This window comes from Alexandromys fortis, unplaced genomic scaffold, assembly GCF_014885135.2.
Source record: "Alexandromys fortis isolate MF-2015 unplaced genomic scaffold, M_Fortis_MF-2015_v1.1 scaffold_19, whole genome shotgun sequence".
In the NCBI taxonomy this organism is placed as follows: Eukaryota; Metazoa; Chordata; class Mammalia; order Rodentia; family Cricetidae; genus Alexandromys; species Alexandromys fortis.
In genome coordinates, this window is record NW_026067890.1 from 4444911 (window position 1) to 4469790 (window position 24880).

Here is a 24880-nt window from a genome sequence, read left to right on the forward strand (position 1 = left end):
ATCTGCTTTAGTACTAATATGATTCTGCAGTGTGAAGATTTTTTTCCCATATGCAAGCTTCATCAAGTGTCTTATCAACAATGCAGGCTTCAGGCACTTCCGTAAAGTTGAGTTGGGATAAATGAAAGATCCTTGTCGAATTGGTAATCACACAGGTATTCAAAGTGAAGAGGAGATCGTATTTTCATTTAATTTCAGTGCCTCAAGATATTTTCCCTTATAGGTCATATTACCATCCTCTGTCTATGTATCTATCTTTTAAGAAATCATAGTTATTCTTAATACATTTTAAACCAAGTTTCCCTGTTTCTGCCTGTACACATCCTTTCTTTCTTCAAAGGTCTTTTGAATTCATGAGGGCTTGCTCATTTTAACATGCTCAAATGCTAAAGGACTTACAGAGAAATAGAGATACATTGCAATCCCCCAGGCCACTTGGATATTATACTGATTGTAGTACATTTTACTGTCATAAGTGAAATCATATTTCAGTTCTAAGGGATTGTTGTTGTTTTAAGACAAATTGATGCCTCACTCTGATGCCTTCTCGCCCTTTCGGAGAAAAAGTGGTCAAAGACATATCTGGCACAAAAGCACCACAAAAACATATGTTGTGAATACCCTGTGTAGATGGAGTTTCTATACCACCTGGTCCACAGCCATTCTGTTTCAAAGAAACACACAGGGGCTTATATTAATTATAAACTGTTAGACCTATTAGCTTAGGTTTATTATTAACTAGCTCTTACAATTTAAATTAACCCATAATTCTTTTCTATGTTTAGCCATGTGGCTTGGTACCTTTTATCAGTGAGGCATTCTCATCTTGCTTCCTCTGCTTCTGGCTGGTGACTTTGGTCTGTGTGGCCTGGAAATCATGCAATCTCTGTTTACAGCCTTGGTCATTATTCTTTGTGTCAGATACTATATTCCAAGCTAAACAGTCAGATAGAGATTAAATCAGAAGACAGCAGCTTTTTATAAACATAAAATAATAATCATACCTTTTCATACTAGATAGTAGCTAAGTCCCCATAGAAACCCCTAATCACAAGACCTCCTTCTGACTAGAAGATGTCTTACAGAAATGGAGAAGACAGAAACCACAGGAGTTTAGAGAACCATGCCATGAATCTCCCTGCTCTCAGCAGGCTGTGGTCCATACTGTGTCATTCTACGTGCCTTTGTATGCAGTCCCCTGCATGCCACCTCATGAATGCTTACAGCATATGCTTACAGAATTTCTGGTGGCAGGATATGCACTAGTCTAAGCTTAGATTGAACTTGTTTTCCATTACAGGAAAGTGGAGAAGATAGCTGCTTTAGTTGCATCTAGTGTTATGTAATTTATAATCCCTGCTACTTAAGAAGCTGCAATCACAAGGCCAGGGCCAATTTGGGCCATTTATTGTGACCCTGTCTCAAAAAGAAAAGTTAAAAAAAAAAGAGGGCTGGGAATATATCCCAGTAGTAACATATGTCATACCCTAGGTTTTATCTCCAGCTCCTTAAAAACACGTCACCCTGTGTTAGGAGTGGCTTACATGAGTGTTTTGTGTCCCCCGTCAGTGGGAATCTCCACAAAATGAAATAGTAATGTGTCATTGGATTGGACAAAAGCCGAAAATCTACAAGCCTGGTGATTAATCTGATCTTCAGTTGATTTTATTAATAAACACAGATCCCAACATACAAATATTTTCAAAAGGCAAATAACATAAATTGCAGAACCAAATAGGCAGTGTGGAAATTGGGGAGCAACTGAGTGGATGCGCACATACTATGAGGGCACTCAGGAATGGCAAGCATGCTCAGTAGCATCATGGATTACTTTTTATACATTATTTTGTGTTGGGGGTATGCCTGTGTGTGAACTTGGTGTGTGTATGGTATATGTCCACATGTTTGTGCAGGTACATGCATAGAAGACAAAAGAAGATATCCTTCTGTATCACACTCCACCTTATTTCTTCAAAATAGGGCATCTTATTAAAACTGTAGCTAGACTGGCAGCCAGCAAGCTTCAGCTATCTGTACTCCTGTGCCTGTCTCCAGAAGCTCTGGGACTACACATGTCCATAGGCATGCTTTGTTCTTTGTAGTTTCTCACTAAAACAGGGGGTGGGCTTTCCCCAGTGACCCTCTTGTCTCTGACAACACAGTGCTGGGTTACAGATAAATGCGATCACACCTGTCCTTTTAATGCAGGTGCTGGGATTCAACCTCAGGAGTTGCTATTACTGCTACAGTAATAATAGTAATAACAGTATAGTCTTTCCCACTGAGACATTTCTTCAGCCCCAGCATCATGGTTACTGATCCTTAAAGAAACAGACGTCCATTTGAAAAGAACATGGACCCAAACTCAAGGCTCCAGAGCTGCTACATATCCTTTAAGATGACAGGCAGATAAGTGTTTCTTTCTTGCTCCAGAGCTTTCTGTCATGTTCATCTACTTCTCCAGATGTTGTAGTAAACTCAACATGGGATGATTTGGTCACCTTTTTTCCCCTTGACATCTGCATGGATTTAAAAACAGAGCATTTTTTATCTATAACACACACACACATACACACACACACACACACACACACACACACACTATAACGGCTAGTTTAAATTGTCAGCTTGCCCAAATCTAGAACCACCTGAGAAGAGAAATTTAATGAGGAAGTATCAGGGTCATTTGGCTTGTGAACATGGCTATGATGGACTTTACTTAACCAGGCTAACTCAAGTATGACGACTCAGTCCACTGTGATTAACATCCCTCGCTAGGAAGAGGACCTTGGATTCTGTAAGAATCTTATAGGATCCAGTAAGAATATTATGAGAGTAGAGAAAGCTACCTGACTACTCGGTCTGCTTTCATTTCTCTCTGTTCTTGACTATGACTATGACTATGACTATGACTAGCTAGTTTAGGTCGCTGCTGTCTTGACTATCCTGCAATGATAGGCTGTATCCTGAAACTGTGTGCTACAATAAACCCTTGTTCTGCTAAGATTTTCTTTTTGGTCAGGGCATTTTATCATAGCAACAGTGATAAGAGTAAGACACAAACCTCAAGGTATGTACTCTTAAAACCTGCTGCCCAAATATTCATAAATAAGCCAATAGATTATTGGGACTGTTCATGATTTTGAGTATAATATAGTATCTACAAGTTTTATGCTAAGAGTTTATAAATGCCACACTTACAAAAAGCCATGATTAAAACCTTTTTCCTGCCATGTATTTCATTTCTGGTATCTAATTTTAACTCAGAGAAAGAAATCAGTCCAAAGAGCTGGCTAAACAAACAAACAAACCAAAGCCATTTAGATATTTCTTTCCTGTCCTTACTGCAACAGAGGGAAGAAATTCCTTGTGAACTGCATTCGGCTCATTATGGATGAGTTCTCCTTAGCTGAAACCATCCATTGTCGAGGGATTGAAGTTTGCTCTGCTATGTTATTTCAAATTGCCTCCACAGTAATTCCTTCTTGCTTGAATTTCATCAAGTTCCCAGGATAGAAGCGTGGCTTCCCTAGACCATCTTCTTCCTAAATGCATCTATCAGCATAGTGGGTGCTCCAGGGCACAGTGCTGTGTGTTACACTGGCCTCCTCCCTGGGCTAGTTAATCATTCACACCAATATGGAGTTATGAAAATACTGAGGCTTAATGCCTGTGGTTGTTTTCTAACTCCAGCCTAGGAAAACTTAAGCTGGGTGAATAGGTAAATAGATGTGTAAGATATCAATTGTTCTCCTGTTTACATTGATGCTTTTCATTAAGGAAACATTTCCAACTGCCTGAGGTCCACAGAGAATAAGAACTCCTTTTTATCCCTTTTACTGACTTTCTTTTATCCAAAATGAATCTGTACATGGTGGTGCAAGGAGCTGCCTGCATGTTATTACCCACTGACATCTTTTTTAATATGTTCTACGTGGTGATTAGGGTGCTTTCTGGGAGTTCGGTTGAGCTCAGCTGGTCCACGACATTGAACACCTACTAACACTGTTAGGAGACAATGTGCATTGCTTGTTTCTATATGTATCGTTTTCATGAGATTACATTGGGCCACCTTGCTAATAAGCAGACTATAGAAAACAGTACGGTAGGCACCGCTAGCAATCGAATCCTCAGGATTTGGTCCAAAGATGGAGTAAGGAGGAAAGGAAAATTTTGGTAACTAGGACTGGTGGAAGTACAGAGGAAGAAGTTGAATTATTTTGTGCCAGGTTTGTGGGAAATTATCTGAGGTTCAAGATATGACAGAGTACTTTGCTGTCCCAGTACAGAAGATGCATCAGGCCAATGATATCCTATTAAAAGAGTTGGTCACTGGACACTAATAAAGTAGTTTATGACACGATTGTCTTACCATTGCCTGGGAACTCCCTTAGAGGAACATGACCTCAGCTCAAATACCAGATAGAGGTGGAGGAGTGAGCCATGAGAGACCATCAGCTCACACACACACACACACACACACACACACACACACACATGTAGCAGAATCAATCTGTTCTTGGAGAAGGATGTGAGAGGTAACTCCATCTCTTAAAGCTGCCTGAAATACTGGAATTTTCTAGTCTTTTTATATCCTTCTTTGTATCTCAGCATAGGTGCTCACCATTTTTGATGACTAGTTAACAATCAAAAAGATAGATCTTGAAATTGATATGTCCCACATAATGTTCAGAGTCTAATCCCAACGGTTTTTTTTCTTTAAATTTACAGTGGGGTATTTGCAATCAAGTTAAGGTATTACACAATAAGTTGGTGATAGGAATAACACCATAAGGGCCAGTCGGATAAAGTGTAGTGCATCCAACTGTGGTCCCCAGATGTTCAGAGGCAGGTGTTTTGAACAAGTATATCTTCTCCAGCCTCAGAACCATTAGCACTGTCATTTGGGAGTAAAGAAGAAATGAGCTTGTGGAAAGTGAGTGAGAATACCTGGAGGTCATGGCAGAGGATGAAAATAGCACACAAAGAGCCCCAGGCAATCAGGAGTGGGAGACAGAGATGTAGTGCTTGCTGATTCTTACCCTATGAGGAAAATTGAAAGCTTCTGAGATAGAATGGCAGTGGAAAGCATCCACACCAAGAATGTCAGAGCAGTGCAAAAATAGGGACAAGTAAGAACAAGCAGCAATAAGTCTTAGTCACAAGGACAGTATTTAAAGACAGAGAAACCTTCCTCCTGCTTTCCTGACCATAAACAGGTTCTGCCTTCTCCACCAGATTTTCAGGTGCCAAGGTCTAATGGATAAGGTAGGTTCAAGGTTGAAACCCTGGTGATGCAGTACCAGAAAGATTCAGACAGAAAGGGCTGTGGGCAGCCTGAGGAATTCTATAGAGTTTCAGGCTGACATCGGGTCAAGAGACCTTTATGTAGTTTCACTGACTGAGGGATAGCTGCAGAAGGATTTCCACAAATCCTCTTGTAGATCAAGTGTGTGTGTGTGTGTGTGTGTGTGTGTGTGTGTGTGTGTATACATATATTTGTTGGCATACAAAAGAATTCCACAATAGCCCAGAATGGAGTATAGCAAAGGTTTATTATTTGGGAATAAAGTCACAGAAAGGGTGGTGATCCACAGTTCTCTGCATGCACTGGGAACTGGAAACAAATTCAGCAGCCAAGAGGTACATGCATACTTTTCATCTGCACTTATAGTACCACACCCAGAGTAGGCTACTATCTTAAAGGTATTGGCTGAAGGAGTTCTCACAGCACTTGCCCCTTTTGTCTAAATAAGAGAGTTCTAAGCCAAACTCACAAATATACAATAAGAACAAACATCAAGTATTGTCCAGGGGGAAAAAAAGAGGCAAAAACATGCATAAAAATTATAATTGCAACCAGCATGAACAACATCAAACAAGAAACATATTTTAAATATTTCAATTGTTACCCTATCCTAAAGAGTCTAAGTCTTATATTAAAAATCGCTTGGCTACCACCAAGCCGGAACATGAAGTAAGATCAAAACCCCGTGCCATTGTCCTTGGCTTCTCATCAGTCCTCATTGATCAGAGAGTCCGGTTTTATAGAGTGGGGGAGGGGGAGAAAGGTGGTAGGAGGGGGAGGGAAATGGGAGGCTGGGAGGAGGCGGAAACTTTTTTTTCCTTTTCTCAATAAAAAAATAATAATTTCAAAAAAATCACTTGGCTATGTCATAAGGGGAAATTAACTATGACTATCCAGTCTTGAACCCCATCAAAGACCCGAGAAGGGAAATAATATTACTTGAGTAAATAGGAAGAGTGCAATCAAGCAACTTCCAAAAGGTGTAAGAATTGACAGAGACAACCAGCTACCAGGGCAATCACCAAAAGTCTCTTTTGCCACTTTGGGGCAACCAACTTTGTCTAATGCCTAGAGTATCTGACAGACCATTTTCAGAGGCAGGAAAATTTGAAAAAAAAATTTTTTTACCCCATCTTGGTAAGATTTAGTAGTCTTTTTTCTTGTATCCTGCTTGTCTAGTCCGGACCTGCTACATTTTATTAGTGGTTGACTTTGCCCAAAGGACAGGTTTGTCAAGAAGAAAACAAGCTCCAAGTCTTTGGTGCCCAACATTCTCTATGGAATATATCAGTGTTGCTAGGATCAATCATGTCTCATATCAAGAGAATTTTAAGTTATTTAAATGTCATATTCTACAGTCCTTTGAAGTGTTTAAAGATTAGCTATCTATGTGGAATGCAATCTCTATGCATTTAAAAAACCTGATTAGTCTAACTATGACAAACACAGATGACTATTGACCTATAATTCTTAATACCTATAGAGCTTAAAGATTAAGGCTTCATATTGAAATATTAAACACTTTTTAAATAAATGTGGAGCAAATGAAGACAATGACCTCAAAAAGTAAAGAATATATAAGTATCTTGATCAGAGGTGTAAATGTATAGTGCAATATGATAAATATATCCTAAAATTGCATCAATATACAAAATACCTTAAGCAGAGGTAGAAACATGAATGCATACAATTTAACAAAATAACTTTTCATAGGTGCACAAATATTATAAACAGAAATAGAAGCATAGTCAATATAACAAATATGATTTGAATTTGTATCAATATACAAAAATCTATACCAATGTAAATTATCTATAAATAATAGCTCACAAATAATCTCACTATATATATATATATATATATATATATATATATACACACACATACATACACACACAAACATATTTCTATAGCTTGTTTTGGCTCTATGGAACATGAAAAGCAGATTTTTTGAACCCTAGACTATAATAATGACATGCAACAAGGTAGCCTTTATTTTTGTCAATGAACACAAAATTTAAGGAGATTCTGTAGTGTCTCAGACTCTTTTAATATGTTTTCATATTAGATGAGGAGGAATACACAACCTTAAAAGGATTCATAGGCTGGTAGACAGAAAGAGGTGATACAAAGAATTAACCATTATAACCATGCTGACAAATGCAGTCAAGAGTAACATACGGGCGCACTCTAGAGATAGTCATTTACTAATTGATTCTGGGCTGAGAAGTGCGGGATACTTTGTCCCACAAAGCTTCCATGAGAGATGTTAATCAGGCATAAGAGAAGGATGTTCTGAGAGGTAGGGGCAGGGAAATAAAAAGGATTTTAGGTAGAGAAAGCTGTGTGTCTAAAGAAAAAACACACAAATGACCCTATGACATTTTATACTGCCTTAGGCATAGGGAATCTCTGAAAAATACACACATAAAGTGATAGATGTAATTCTGTGGTAAAGCCTTTGCCTAGCAAGTTCAATGTTCTGCATTCAACCACAAGCCTAAAATATATACATATGCACATATACACACATGTACTCCTTGTTTTCATGTGTTATATTTTATTCATACAGAATGTTTTTGTTATCTCCATCTTATAAAACACTATCACTTTTTAAGAATAAGGATCATATCTATATATCCCAAATCTCTTTTGTCAAATGTAATATATAGAGTTTAAGATAGTTATTGATTCGGTTATCCTGGACCAAAATATTTTTATTATTCTATTTTTAAAAAGAGAGAAAAAAGTCATTGTTGATTTTGTCAGTGCAAAGTCTATCATTAAGACACCCTTTCATGAATCGCTACTGTGTACCAGGTTTTGATCTTCATATTCTGAAATACTCTGAAATGACAAAGTACTATGATGATATCTTTATTGACATTTTCTACCCATCATGTATTTTATCACTTGGATTGTGTTTCTGAGTCTTCCTGGTTTTATTCATTTTGGTACCCAAGATAAGTCAACTGCAATGACACATGGCCAACAAATACTTGCCAAAAGAATAGATTACCCAGAAGTCCCCCACACTCTGCGTTTCCATATGTGAGTCCCTTTAATTATTATAACATTCAGATGAGGGTGTGACAGCACAGTATACCCATGATTCACTGAGCACAGTAAACTATAGAGTTTGATATATTTTGGCCAACGTCTATATCACTGCAAAGGGTGTTTCTAGCACACTCAAATATTGCTCTCTTCTGCCCCCAGCTATTTGTCCTTCCCTTGGTGCTAGTCTTGAGTCCAGCACTCAATTCTCTGCTTACCACTGGTACACTTTTGCTTTTTGTAGAATTTCATATAAATGGACTCACATGTGGCATGTAATCTCCTTCACTTCCTTCATATAAAGTATATTTTTAATCAGTACTAAATTGAGGCATGATTCCCTGGTTTGCTTCTGTTTGTCTCTAATTACTCTTATTAGATAGATATGCACTGTATATTTAGTAACTCACGTACAAATGGACTGGTATTGGGGCTACTTTGGAAAAGTTGTTAAAATCATTCAAGTGAAAAATATTTGTTTGAAACAGAGTCACCGTATATTTTGAATATATGGTTGAATGGAATTTCTGAATAGTTACTAAGATTATGGCTGCTTCAATAACAAACTACCAAGACGTTTCCCAAAGTAATTGTGCCACTCAAATCCTTAAGTAAGAAAAATAAAATTCGAGAAACATGTGTGATAAGACATAAGTCCATTTAAACCATCCCCATGCCAACACACGGCCTTTGCAGTAACTAGTACTTTTACCTCAGTGAACTCTGCCCTAGTTTATTGACACAGAAAGATAAATTTGTCTTCTTTTCCTATTACCTTATACTTACATCTGGTCTCCAAGGTATAAATGAAGTTGGATCCTTTTATAGTTCCAGTTTACAGGGGATGGCTGAATCTCACTTCAGGGAGCAATTTTGCTAAAGGAGATGATGGTTTAGAACATGATAATGGGAAAGAAAATTAAGAAGATGAAATAGGCACTCAGATTGATCTTCCGGGCCCCAGTTCTCTCCATCAGAAGGAGACGTAATAAAAACCCTATCCGGCTCTTGTCATGTCATGTGAATTAAGACTTAGGAGTTTCTTAGTGGAAAACATTTTATAACTGGTAACATTTTTCAGTGAATTCATTGAAATGCCATCTCCTAAGAAATCCATTTTGAAAAGAATTGTACAGACTGAAAATTACCAGGTAAATTGGAGAGAAATGTTTCTTCAAGTCAAAAACTTCACTTGGAGTTTAGTTTCTCGAGAAGTGCACATGGCCTCGCTCTGGGATGCTTTTCTTTTTTAGGGGATAGGAGTGTGTGGGGGGGGGTCACACCACTGAATTCTGCAGCCAGTGCCTGCCGGACAGCAGAGAAGGTATCGAAGGGCCTGGGAAGTGGAAGGGCAGGTGTTACTAGAATTAGAATCTAATGGCTTAATTCAGAAACCAAGCTTCACACTCACAGTCACACAGTGAAAGCCATGAGAGGTGTAGGTTATGTACTGGATCTTCTAGTTTGCGCTGGGTCATTCCGTGGGGTTTGCAGGACATTATCCAAGAGAAGAGTCGCCATGTGCAGATGCAGCTACGAGGATGCTCTCCATGTACACTTCACTTCCTCCTTTTCTCTGTCCTTTGCTGCTTTTCTTCTTGTCACTGAGACATAATTTCTCTATGTAGCCCCTCATGGGGCCTGATACTCACAGAACAGTCCAAAGCGGTCCTGAAATTCATCGCAGTCATTCCTGCCTCAAACCTCCGAAGTGTTGGATTGCATGCGTGCTTTACTGTCTGTGACTTCCATGAAAATTGTCAAATGGGCCAAATTTGTTTCTAGACTGCTCTCTACCTCTTTATAGTGCTTCATAGCTGTGCCCCAGAACTTTTGGGCCATGTGGTACCCTTAACCCAGACCTGCCACTCATTTCCTTGACGTCATCGGTGCCTTTCTGCTGGTGATGTCACTTACCTGTCTGCCCCAGGGAAATACGGTGTGGTTTAGAGCATGTTCAGGTGCTCATATAAATAACAAAAGAGTTAACAAGCATTCAAATACATACCATATACACACATCTACATGCAGACATACCAGGTTCTCCTGAAATGAGCTTGGAAGTTAAGGTTAGGGATCGACATTGATACTACCTATAGAAAAATCAGTACAAGCTTCCTACTTCCACCAGATTTTGTGTTTATTAGATTTGGCGAAAGATGCGGTAAGCTATTGTTTTATTTTTAAAGCAACTGACCATTTTCTTCAGAATAAATTCTGATTTGGAGAACATTATTTTTAGACTCCATGCTTCTAGAATACCATTTATCATGAAGTATGCCCAGCTGTTCTTAAACACAGTAATAGCCTAATTTTTATTACTAATATTCTTTGTGTGTGTGTGTGTGTGTGTGTGTGTGTTAATTTACGGGAGCTAGAGCCACAGGTAGTTGGGAGCTGCCCAATAGTGTCACTGGGAACTGAACTGGAGTCTTCTGCAAGTATAGCAAATACTTTTGACTGCTGATACATCTCCTCTGACCCAAACTTGGATTTTAATAGATATAAAAAGAAGTAACTTGAATTTTGCAGGAAAATGGATGGAGCTAGAAAACATCATTTTGAGTGAGGTAACCCAGACACAGAAAGACAATTATCACATGAATTCACTCATAAGTGGTTTTAAAACATAAAACAAAGAAAAACAGCCCATAAATCACAATCCCAGAGAACTTAGACAACAATGAAGACACTACGAGAGACATACATACATACATACAGAGAAACATGTGAAGTAGAAAAAGACAAGATCTTCTGAGTAAATTGGGAGCATGGGGACCTTGGGGGAGGGTTGACGGGGAGGGGAGAGGCAGGGAGGGGAGCAGCGAAAAATGTAGAGCTCAATAAAAATCAATAAAAAAAAAGAAATAACTTAAAAATATGCCAAGTTCCTTGTTTTAGGAAATAAGGATGAATTTATCCTGAGGCAAACAGATGTTGCTAAAGCCCAGAAACATGGATTCATGTTAAAAGCGGGAACATGACCTTTTATAGCCAAAGGATAATGTCACAAACACATCCATTCAAGGAATCCATGGAAGTGGTCCCTAAGGGAGCTGTAGAAACAGAGGGATTCTGTGAGTTTCAGATGTTATCCTACAGCCCTTTTAGCCTTGGGGTTGGCTAAGGCTAGAGGCCTGCTCAGTTTAGTGAGATGTTTAGTTCACTAGAGAATGTTAGGTCAAATACAATAGTCAAGGTAAATAGCTACTGAAGGGTATAAGACAGCCCAAGACAATTTTGGTACTAGGTATTATACCAAGTTTTTAGTTCATTCTTTATTTATTTCCGCAGAACTTGTACTTTGGGTTCCCAGAAACTGTTGGCCTTTTTTTGCTTTATTTTTATTGGGTCTGGTCCTTTTAGCTATTTTGTTCTCTGTAGCAGAAAATGGCAACTGTTTCTATTTTTAAGATCTGAGAGGAGAAATAATTAGAAAATATGTAGATAAGACTTGAAAACCTGATTTATTAAGAAAAGCAAAGCTTTAAAAAAAAAGCTACCAAAAAAAGGAAAGATAAAGGCACAGAAAAAGACAGTACTCAGAACAAAATTTCATATCAGAATTGTGAAGATATGAAGGAAGTATTGACAGTTACATGTCATCTGTATTAGAATATTTACACAATAATGTTGGCCAGAAATTATTTCTAAAATTCTCAAGCACTCGTTTTCAATTTTAGCTAGCTATGGTGTTTACTCCTAGCTGACTTGCTCGAGACCTGAAGATTAGAAGAGATGTGTTTGCATACATCTATCTCACAGAACTATAGGAAGGTCAAATCATGTTATCTCAAAAAAAGGACAATTATTCACTTATAAATGAACTGTATGTCTTTAGGAAACTAAAAAACTCCAAACAAATTTCAAATTCCTAAGAAATGAATACCAAATATTTACTTAAAATAATCTACTTTAAATGAAACAAAAAACAAAAACAATCTCTGACAAATATTCAAAGTAAATTATAAACACATGGTGGTCAATAGTATTAAAAGTCACATAGAAGTTCTAACAAGTGATTAGTGTTTACACTATTAGAACTGAATACAGTTTAAAATGTTTTTGTAATTCATACCAGGCTACCTTCTATATATTAGGCTATTCAAGTGGTCTTTAAATTATTGTCCAATTCTACTTGAAAGAGCACTTTCACAGAGGACATGCAATTCATATCATCTGGAGTTACTGTCACTTCTAAGCTAAGTCCCATGGAAATTCATAACTTAGAAATGAAAGTCTCAGGGATGCACTGCCATCACAATACCAATGCAGTCCCCATAAATATTTCATGAACATTGCATGGGCCAGGGCATATCTCCATTTTCATGAGTTAGAATTTGTACAGCTAAGTCTCCCGATTTTACTATTCATAATGCACCGTATGCCCCACAGAGCATTCCATATAGTGCTTTTTAATATTTATGTTTAATGAAGAAATTACTGTTCTGAAAAGTGAACAAGCCAAGCCAAAGATTTCTTGTTGAAAGTCTTGAGTTTGGTTCAAGTGAAATAACAATCAACAGAAATGACCTCGCTGCAGTATCTCCGCCTAGAAACAGATAACTTTCAGAAAGGAAAGTACGGGGTGGCAAACCAAAGCTTGCTAAAATAAAGTGAAAAAGTTCTTTAAAGGTTATAACATTAGAAATTTTGTCTTAGACAAACCCAAAAGATTAAAATACCAAAAGCAAACTTTTTTACACATAAAACACTAATTACAAATTATTAAAAAATTTAACTTGTTAAGATAAAATTAACAAATCTGATAATTAATTGCTTTTGCATTTTTAAATCACATTTCTAAGCAAATTATCAGCCTAATTAGATTAAATTTTTCACTCAACATAGTAATAATAATAAAGCTATTGTATGTATTTAAATCAAGGACATTGTAACAGAAAAGTAGCTTAATGGGGAGGATGGGTATCTTTCTCTAAATGATACTTGTCCCATGAGAAAATAAAAGCTTCAGAAGTCACAGGAAATGGGCATAGGAAAAAAAATAAAAGTGAGAATATTTCTTGCTTTAAGAAGGGAACTTTTGATTTTTTTTCATTTTGACCTATTTTTCAAATAGGGGAGTGTTGGAAAGACTTTGCTTATCTTAGTAACACCTAGAAAAGTAAGCTAACATCACTGTGCATGTCATATGCAAGCCAGGGCTGAGAACCCATTTTATCCTGAGTACAAATTGCATTCAGAAGAATGATTAGGTCTCAGAGTTTCTTTTGAATAGACTCCAACAAGAATCTGTCTTTTCTAGTAAAAACATCTGACTTCACATTGGAAACCATTCACCAGTCCAAAATTTTTTTTTAGGCATCCAACAATGAAGATACTAAAAATTTTATAATGTTTACTGAACTTATGTATTTATGTTGTGTTTCTGATATCGTTTACTGAATATGAGAAACTTTTCCTGCATTTGCTTCTTCATAATTGTATTTCACAAAGACTCCCTTTTAAGGACTTTAATCTTTCCAGAATGACTTCAAAGTACACCTGAAGTATGCCTGCCTTTGGTTCCTAATGCACTTAGGAGTCTGAGAAATGTATCATGTAGGTTTTGGTCCCCTTCACTCATCTTGCACATGCCTAGCTTTGATATTGTTTGGGGGCAAATTTTCATCACAACTCTTTAATTAGGTTCTATATTTAACTGACCTATTTGAACAGGATCCAGAGCTGGTGAGGAACATCTGTCGCTGGGTTAGGCAAGCTGTTCGGGTTCCATTTTTTGCCAAGTTGACCCCAAATGTCACCGATATTGTAAGCATCGCAAGAGCAGCGAAGGAAGGTAAGAGCTGGCATTACATTGGTTTCCCACTTACTAATGCTTCCCCAATGGTGCAGACGCGCTGAAGCGGATCTTTTCCACACACATCTGTAAGCCTGTTCTTTTTAAGAACTATATTACGTGGACCACTTGGTTTTACCAATGCACGACATATACCTAGCTTTGGAACACAGAATCACAGTTTACACATCTTAGCCTGCTTGAAATATGAAACAATAACCTACAGTCCTAACAGAGAACTCAAAAGTTGAGGACCCCAACGTGGACTGGTTTGTAATGGCTTTTGCATCTGTGATACAGCTGCATCCGCACTAAATTTACTTTTGTGTCCCTTGCATTTGTGAAGATGAAGCCCGATGTCTTAAACACTTTAATGTACAAAGACACTGTAAATTACTCAGAAATTTGCACTGGTTGGAAAACCTTGACATTGATATATCCATCTAATGATTCATGATATTTAAAACATATCTAAGTTGTTGTTTTGTTAAAACAGGATTTATTTCAGTAGCCCAGGCTGCACTAGAACTCTCTTTGTAGACCAGGCTAGCCTGGAGCTCACAGAGATCCACTTGCCTCTGCTTCTGTATTGCTGGGATTAAAAGCACGTGCCACCACTACCCAGATTTAAGAAGAAAAAATAATCTAACATTTAAGCCTACAGGGAACCGTCAAGTGAAGGCAGACATTTGGGGGAAGGAATTTTAAAGTTGCATGGGCCTGAATGGGTTTCAACCATCCTTTCTTCAAGGTCGAAAGACAAATGTTCACATGGTTTCTCACAGGTGGTGCAGATGGTGTTACAGCCACCAACACTGTCTCGGGCCTGATGGGATTGAAAGCCGATGGCACACCCTGGCCTGCTGTGGGCCTTGGAAAGAGAACCACATATGGAGGAGTATCAGGTGGGTTTTTTTTTCTTTCCTTGCATTTTACTTCATTAGAAATTGCTGGAAGTCAAGACATTGGTGGGGTGGGGAGGCAAGAGCGCCTTGTATTTTATGATCTGAGATTCTGATGTAACTCATTATTGATCAATTTCTTAACTGTCATGGTGGGACAAATTAACTACGAGGCGACAGTTACTATTGGGTGTGATGAGAGAGGACCAGAAAATGGCCATGTTGACTCCCTTCTCCTCTGACCTCCACTTTCCTTGGAGTTTTTCAATATCACAGCCACATTGTCCCTTATTAGTGAAAGCTAACAGCATGGCCTTTTGAGAGGAAAAAGTACCTCAATTATAAAACCTTTCTGATAGTCTTAAATCCGTCTGCATCCTTCTTAGACTCTTAATATTATCCATCAACTTTAAAACATCCTGTTTTCACAACTCGGAGCTAACCACTAAAGCGCAGTGTTTAGCTTCAGCTGATGAGACACAGGGCTGACCTCACACTTTTGCTTATTCTTTCTCACCCTCTTGTACTTGAATTTGATAAAAAGAGAGAAGTCTACTTCCAAGGTGCATTCTGGTCTTGTTGCCCTCCACACTCTGTTGCTGTGACAACATGAACTTGGCCTTGCAGAGACAATGCTGTGAGGTCCTTGACTATCCTGATATGGGTGTTAGTTTCCTTGGAGATAGAGAAAGGGGTAAATATACATAAAGCAGTGGTGCCCCACTCTTCAAGAAAGGCATCGCTGCTCCAAAGCCACAGAGAAACCCTGTCTCGAAAAACCAAAAAAAAAAAAAAAAAGAAAGGCATCGCTGAATCAGGCCAAAGTGCACTTTTGGAAGGGTCAGTACTGGCAGCCAAAGCCTTGTCTATGCTGAAGAAGTCTACAATGTCCACAAGCCAGGGTAAAACTACAGGGTCACAGACCTACATTATGCTTATAATTGAATGCTCGGGACACCATGTCTGAAGGAGGGAACAGACAAGCAGCCCCCAAGCCATCAAACAGGGTCTTAACTCTTACTCTCATGTGAAATAGGACTGTCTGTGTTAGCAAGGGTCCTAGAAAGAGACAAGAGACTCTGCAGTTGGGCCTTGACGGGTGCTGCTTTTTCCGTCAGCTCGTTTCAATTTTTTTCCAGCCTGTCATGTTGACAGCAAGAGAAGAAAGGAGGTCACAGAGGGTGCCGAGCATTAAAAATTAATGGAAGAACTATTGAGGTAGTATTTTATATAAGTAATACCATTCACGTTTTCTCATTTAAGCTGCAATTCTGAATATTTTCGCTTGCTATAACTCAGTCTAATAAAACTTTGAAATTGCAGCATTAGAGCGAGTCTCTCATGTTTCAGTCTTTATCATACATACATTGAACACAAGCTGTACCTCAGGGCCTGTTAACATTTCCAGGAAAACTCCATTTCTGAGATTTATAAATACATATATAAAAATTCGCTTGGGCTGTAAGCTAAGCTGGTGTTGGAACTCTCATTTTAAACAACAAAATGTCCCTCACATTTTTAAGGGGCTGTCCCCCATTTCTAATACGTTCTATATTAAATTCACCCGCACTATACAATCTGTTTTGAAAATAACCTTTCTCCACATGGACAAAACCAATACAGTCTTTCCCTTTAAAGAAATACTTGCTGTAGTTTAAAAGGAATAGGACCAGAAAAGCAGCTTAAACCGGCAATAAGATGTTCTAGGGTAGAAGCAAGGGCTATGGCAAAGTACCTTCAGCATACATCATACAAAACCTAGCCTAGTAAAACTGCTAATAACACAGGTTTCAAATTTCAGAGAAATACTTTTGCTACTCTCTTCGACATGGTTGTCAGAACTTCAAAGTCTGGTCCAGCGTAGAAAGCCACACAAAATATGCTGAATATTTTTACAAGATTAAAAACAATTGTTGCCATACATGGTTAATATCATCCCGAGGGTTTTCTCAGAACCCTGAAGCGCCAGTTTTTACAACTATTTGAGTTGGGATTTTTTAAGAGAAGTTGAGTAATTGTTTGGAGTCGTCACCTGACAGCAAATGCCTAGACTGCCAGAGAAGGATGCTGTCAGTGTTTTTTCCAGTTCATTATTCAAGCTTTCTATTTTGTTCAAAATCCTCTTTCTGGCATTGGAAATAGAAGTTACGTGTTGCTAAGAAGAGAAGAATAATTATCAAGAGAAACTATGTTATATACATGATATATTTCTACATTTCTTTTTAAAAGATGTTTCATGTTTTATTTACTTATTATGTGTATTTGTATCAAAGTGTGGATTTATTCAAGTGAGTGTTAGTGCCTGAAGAATCTTGAAAAGTTTGTCTGATTCCCAGGAACTAGAGTTGATGTGGTTGGGAGCCTCCAGATGTAGGCGTTCAGACCACTCAGTGCCTCTGCAAAAGCAATATAAAACCAGGCAGTGGTGGCGCACACTTTTAATCTCAACACTCAGAAGGCAGAGGCAGGTGGATCTCTGTGAGTTCCAGGACGGCCTGGTCTACAAAGTGAGTTCCAGGACAACCAGGGCTATTATGCAGAAAAATTCTGACTCAAACAAACAAACAAACAAACAAACCGAAAAAGCAATATAGGTGTGCTGAGCCATCCTTTCGGGCCATATTTCAGTACTTTTTAATTTATTTTAATTTTATTACCTCTTTGCAAATTTTGTATAATGTATTTTGATCATATTCATCCTCTCCCAACTGTTACGAGACCCACCCCCCCCCATCCCCAATCGAGACAATCTTGTGGGGTTTTGTTTTCGTTGTTTCATTTTGTTATGGTTTGTATTTTAATCTATCAAAACCCATTTATGCTGATCAGTACTCCCCAAAGGTATGGTCTTCCACTCAATCAGGGTCCACTTAGGGTCTAACTCTTAGAGAAAACTGACGCTCCTTCTCCCAGCAGCTTCCAACTGCCAATAGCTCCTTGCTATTGTATGGAGTAGGCTTTCTTGGCCACGTAGCCTCTCCATGCTGGAATTTGGTCTGCCTCTGGCTCGCAGAGGTTTTGTACATGCTTTTGTCAACACTGTGAACTCATATATGCAGCCGCCTTACTGTGCCAAGAAGACACGGTTTCCTCATAGTTGTTAACTACCGCCTCTGGCTTTTAACCCTTTCTCCAGTGATCCCTGGGCCTTGCGACTAGGGGCTGTAGTATAGATGTTCCATTTAGGTAACAAAGGACAGTAGTGCCCTTTGGGAAGATGAACTCAACTAAGGCATGCCAATCAAATTGAGTTGTTTCTCATATGATTATTCCAGATTTTACAGCACTGGTTTTCAAATATTGTTTTCCAATCATGTATGTGCTAGAGAATTAAGTTTAACGTATTTTAACATTTATTTTTAAATATGCGTATCTGCATGTGTCTGTGTTTGAAGTTGTACTCCCGAGTGCCGTAATCATAGAGCCAGAGGTGTACGATCCCATGAAGCTGGAGTTATTGGCCTTTGTGAGCTTCCTGATATGGGTGTTGGGAAATGAGCTAAGGTCCTCTGAAAGAGTAATATATGCTCTTAATGACCGATTCCCTTCTCGGGCCCTTGCAATCAACATTTGAATAAAATTGAATGAAAAAGTAAAACGAAATGAAATGCTTTACACAGAGTTGTAGTGTTGTCTGGTCAAATTTCTTTGTCAGTTGTGTATGTATGATGAGCATATGTGCAATACATGCAAAATGTGTGAAATGTGTTTTCACTGTGGCACGTGCACATGTCAAAATCCTTTGAAGTTGGAATGTTCAGAGAAAGGTGCGTTTCTTAAATAAAAGAAGTCAGTAGGCCTATAAGAACCTAACATCTACTTGTTGCAGTTTAAACTGTATTTGGAAAGGGCTTTAGTACTCCATCCTGAGGACCTGTCCAATGTTTTGCGATTTTATAACCTGCATGTTTTCCAAACTGGAGGAGTGGAATCAGATGAGGCCAATCAATGTAGATTGGGCTCAAGGGCACAATCTAAAATCTTAAAGGAATGACCTACTAAACAGAAAGCCAGTCCTAAAAGAAGCACCTGGCCAGTGGATGGGAAGGCATAGAAAGTAAAGGAACTTGCTCAGAACCCACATCGTAGAAGGAGAGATCCCACTGGGGGTGATGTTGGTCTTCTGACCTTCACAAGTGTGCAGAGGTGCTCAAGCCCTTCCCCTATATATATCATTAGTAAATAAATGTAAGAAAATAATTGACTTTAATGACTAATTATTCTCTATTCTTCTATGGACAGTAAGTAAAATAGTCCTAAGTTGTTTCCAACTAATGGTCTTATTTCTACAATGTAGGCAGGAAATTTGTTTTATCCAATAGCAGCTAGTTCAGGGACTATTACACAAGGAACTAAATTGTGTGTGTGTGTGTGTGTGTGTGCAAGTGTTCAGAAAAAGAAAATATTCATTGATGTTTATTTATGTAATTGGGAGGAGCCCTATATAAATTCTGTACCTGAGTGGATAATTTTGTTTTCTTACTTTAGATTCAATTTTTTTTTCTGGTTCTACTTTAAAAATTTTCACCATTTTCAAATCATGTTCCCAAATAATAAAAGCATCTTCATGCAGTCACAACTCAGTGATTACTACCATCCAGCTGAATAAATGGTGTCACTCAGCTGTGGTGGAACATTGTCACCCACAGCCTTCCCCGTGGGTAAGCTTCACTTAAAGACTGTTAAGAGTGAGTTTTCCGTGGCGTTGGCTAAAGGTCTGTCTTTCTTACAGCTGACGTTGGAGGGTAGCCTTTGCTCCTTTACAGATACACAGGGAGAAGAGAAGCCGTGTTTCTCTCAGTGGGTTTACTGATTTGAAGACATTTTCTTTCGCTGTTCCGGTGCTTTTGGTTTTGTTCATTCTTGGGGAAGAGCATATTCGTCAGAGCTGTTTTGTTCCATTCCATTCCCTGAATGTATGTTGTCTGTCACACGTGTAAACACGCACTTAGGGAGAAGTTATTAAATCTCCCTGCAGATGGCATTTTAAATAATCCTTCAGGCTTCGAGACATTTGCTTCCAAGCGGCTTAAAAGCAGACTCCTTGTTCTGAGCTGTTTTGTTTGCCAGTTTGGTTGTAACTTCCCACAAAAGAGAAACTCCTTATTTTAAAATTTTGAATGTTTTCTTGAAATTTTATGATGTAGATACTTAATTAAAAGGATAGCTTCCACTGTATTTGGTATTAAACCTAATGAGCTTGTATTATTGATTTCTGAATAATTTACCAAAGATGGCCTTCAAGTCTGACGTTAGAGTCTGAAAGTGCTAATCACAGACAGAATGTGCTAGAAGATGTGAGAAACGATTGTTTCTTTCTCAGGAAATGATAATGGCCAGACTCATAGATTCTCCTTACAGTCTTCAGGTAAATAATACATCATTTGAAGTTCTACTATGTGGACTTCAATTTATAATTGTATAACTCATAAATAGATTTCATCACAAAAACTACCCACCTAACAAAATACAAGGCCAAAATTTTAACGCAAATTTGTAGCCTTGTAATGGTGTAGGACTAAGAATATACAGTATTTCATTGATAAAACTTTCATAGTAGATCCTTAAAAAAACTCATACAATATAGTGGCTTTAAATATTTTACAATAAATTTTTATTACATTAATTATTGTGTGTGTGTGTGTGTGTGTACGTGTGTGAGCATGACAGAGTATTTACATGAAGATTGGACAGCTTGAAAAAGTCAGTTCTTTCTCACCATGTAGGTCCCAGGAATCGCACTCAAGGTCCCTGACTTTTCTTTTTTTTTTTTTTTTAGTGGGTTTTTTTTTTTTTGGTTTTTTTGAGACAGGGTTTCTCTGTGGCTTTGGAGCAGGTCCTGGCACTAGCTCTGTAGACCAGTCTGGTCTCGAACTCACAGAGATCCGCCTGCCTCTGCCTCCCGAGTGCTGGGATTAAAGGCGTGTGCCACCATCGCCCGGCGGTCCCTGACTTTTCAACATAGGCCTTCACCCTCTGAACCATCTCACCACTCCAACGTTCAGATATTGACTTTGCTTGCATAATTTATAATGATTTAAAGGTAATCACCAAGGGTGAACTTTTGGATTAATGTAACTTAACAGAGCCCACTCTGTCACTAGATACTTCATGAACACAAATCCATTGTAATCCAAATTCATGACAGAGTTAAGCTTATATTGCTGGAGTCCCAGTGACTATTTGTGTAAATCTGGAAAGGTGGTAAAACACACAGTAGATAAGAAACTCAAAAGTTTTAGTTATACTTTTTTTTAAATATCTATTTTCAAACACACAAGCTATAGCTGTGTGTTTTTGACAGATCACTATAGCACTTATATTTCACATCACAATTATACCACAAAATACAGTGTTGATATTTTTTATTAGGAAGTAGTCATTAAAAGGTTGGATTTTTTTAAATATGTCAATCACATGACTACCGATGCATAAAAGCCTTTTAGAAAAAAACGCCTACTACCTTTCATAGAATTTTAAGCTATCTATTGTCACCACCCTTATCAATAAGAGCTAAAGATTTAACAGTGAAATGTTTGAAATAATTTAATAGGTAAAGATAAAATTTAGGAAAAGTCATGCTACTAGATCATGCCACAAGCAATCATTTAAAAGAGAATATTCTGTTTTATTCTTGCCTTTACCCCACCCATTTCATGTATATATAAAAAAGAGTTCAAAAATTGTGATCTGTTATTGCCTTATATAGAACATCATTAGAGTATCCAAAGTTTAATGAATCCAATTACAAAAACCCTGTTATATAAACGCCTGAGTTGTATTTGCAGAGCAGTTCAAGGTAGGCATATGAAATGAAGATGCTGAATTACAATTTCCATTATAAATTATCGCTTTGGTCCAGAGAAGCTCACCATTAGAAACATGCTCATTTAAATAATGCTCACTTGAAAATGCCCATGCGCTACTGACAAGGTGCCCCTCTTCACTGTGTTACCTTTGCTGCAGCTCGGATTCCTCACTGTTTAGCTACCTCTGGTCTATGCAGGAGGTCAGAGCCCTAATAATAGATTTTTTTTGACAGTGAGCGTGCCTGCTACCTGTCCTACACAAATCTCACTGTTCATGTTTGCCGTCACGGCAACAAAGCAGACAGAGGGAAATGCCAAGTGCAGAGTTGGAGGCACAGTCTTGCCTTGCCTTGACATTCCAGGCAAGTACCAGTTATAAGATGTAGAATTTTTTTTCCTAAGACTAGGCTGCCGTATCCATAGATGCTTACAGCTCATCAACAGACAGGGGCAAGGGTGAAGGCTTAAGGTACAGATCAAGGTATCTCTCCTTAGATATTTTAAAATAGCCATTGTTCTGCAGATAAATGAATAAACAGTATGTAAGAGTCAACAAAATCACAGATCCTCTGATAATCTCTCTCTGGGTATAAAATTAGGAAAATAAATTAATATCTGCACCAATTCCTATAAATTTGATTGACTTTGTAAACTAAAAGACCTGACAAGCATATTATGAGAACTTATCTTTGCAGCAATGGCAATGAATTATTAAATTTCTTTCCTTGTATGTGTATGTTTTTATCATAAAGAATGATGTCAAGCTTGAAATTAATTCTCAAAAAAGGTTCTATTATGAAAGTGAAACTAGAGAGTATTGTGTCAATGTCAGAGCTTGAATTTAAATATTCAGAGATTCATGCATATCTACTGCACTAGAATATCAGTGTAGGTACACGTCAGTGGCTGTTTAATGTAGGACTACACATCTCTGTAAGCCTCCGAAATGGTTCACCGTGTCACAGTCTCATCCGGAACACCGGTACAGTACATTGGATTAATTAACGAAATCCTTGCAGAGAACTGAGTTCTCAGTATGTCAAGATTTCAGTTTTATGTTAAATATTTTCTAAAGGCCAGACCTTGAAATCTCAGGGGCAGTCCCAAGCAGTGAGCTGTGAATTTAACCATAGGCTAACTGCTAATGATAAGGAAAAGAGTCCTCGCTGAGGCAGCTGTAATACAGTCATTGGATTAGGCTATCAATCACTCTGCTCCCCCAGGAAATGAGGAAGAAGAAGACCAAACAGTGAAAAGGGAAGTTAGGAAAAGAAGGGCATGACTTGAATGAGATTCCTCACTATCTTAACTTCTGGAAGCTTCGTCAAAAATCCCTCGGCATCGGGGACTGACGAACTTCCCTTCTTTACTCCATGGAGCGAACACATTTATCCTTCACGACTAAAAGGCTATCACAACACCCTTGCCTCTGCTCATCTGAGGATCTTTAACCCTGCTGGATGCAAATGCCTGATAACATAAAAAATAATAACCTTTAGTTTTTTAATTTAAGATTTATATTGCTGGTTGTTGCTAGATACAGAATTCATTTGGTTATGGTAAAGGGAAATATTGCTGCATTGCATTCTAAAAGGCAGTCGTTTCAATTATGGGTATCCACACAGTGGCCTGAGAGTGTAGTAAAGAGAGTTGAGTATGCATGGGAGCCTGGAGGGCATTTTAGGATATCATTACTGGCCCTCTTCCCCAGAACTTTGTTTTTGTATAGGGAATGGAAGAGGGCTTGAGAGTGTGAGGTCCTTGCTGCTGCTCTGGGGAGAGCACTCTGGGAAGAGCTGCTGAAGAGAAGCTGGTGTTATTAAACACATTAGTTTGAATATCTTATTTCCAAAATAAATTCAAAAGCTGTATTCTGTATTAAAGTTAGAGAACTGTAACATTCAATAAATCAATAGTCTTTGGCCATGGTCAGGTATCTGAAACAAATTATCATAAGTAGCATCAGAACTAATTCTTCAAAAACAATAGAACACAGAATTACAACCCTCAGAAGAGACAAGTGCATGATACATCATTTTAGGTTACAAGTTGAAAGCCAACACTTGCTTATGCAAAGAGAATACGGTGTGAGTGCCTCTGGAGATAATTTGTGAATATCCGCAGTCCTTTGAAAAGCAAACAGGTGTAAGAGGCAGACAAAAGTAAAATTAAACTCAGATCTGTGAAAGACAATGTTTTCTTTGTGCAAACAGTAATACACTGAAAAAATAATTCCTGTCTGGGAAGAAGGACTTAGAGAAAATTTATGTATTTCTTCAATCCCTTAAAAATGTAGAAAAGAGTGTGGCAGCTGCTGATTGTTACTGTCAATTTAGTGATCCCCATGCAAAGGTATCCATTTACAAGGAAAAGATAAGCAACCGTCAGTGAGACTAGGCTAAGCTCTGACGATGAAGCAGCCCCTCCTTTAGCACAGTTACGCTGTGCACTGACAGTCTTCATCTTCCAGAGTCTTGTGCTTAGTCTGTTCATGGTTCCACCCAGCAACCATGGACATTGTTTTACAGTCTTCTTTAGGCGTATGTCCTGGTCTTCTGTCCCAGGGGCTCAGTACCATGTGAACTCCAAAATCTCAACAGGTGCTGAAGGATGGGAGGTAGAAAACCCTTGGCAATGTGCAGTTAGCATGTGATATTCCAACTGCCAAAATAGAGCAGAAGGTATGGTCAGAGTTGAGATCAGAGTGAGGGGCAGAAAGGAATATGGCTATGCCAGCTTCTCTCTACTTGGTTGGAGGTTCCAACAGTTCAACTCAACCCAGTGTGATGGTTGAATAGAATGACTCCAATAAACTCATATGTTTGAGCATATTGTTCTCTTAGACTTGATCAATTTGTGGGATATGTTTATGCACATCATTCTGTGTGAGAGTAGCAATGCATGTTCATAATATAAGCATACCAGTAGTGGCTTCTTTATTTTATTTGTGTTCACCTTTATTCTGATAACCAGGCCTTAAAACATAAACTTAATTGTCTCTTAA

At 38.2% G+C, this 24880-nt stretch overlaps 1 protein-coding gene across 1 annotated transcript in view; it reads left to right on the top strand.

Moving 5' to 3' along the window:
• The window catches only part of Dpyd (dihydropyrimidine dehydrogenase), a 752991-nt gene that overhangs the window by 535330 nt on the left and 192781 nt on the right, over nucleotides 1–24880 (top strand). Inside the window, exons 17-18 of the mRNA XM_050160025.1 lie at nucleotides 14045–14165; nucleotides 14951–15070. Of these exons, the coding sequence (XP_050015982.1) occupies nucleotides 14045–14165; nucleotides 14951–15070 (241 nt within the window). The remainder of the gene's footprint in view (nucleotides 1–14044; nucleotides 14166–14950; nucleotides 15071–24880) is intronic.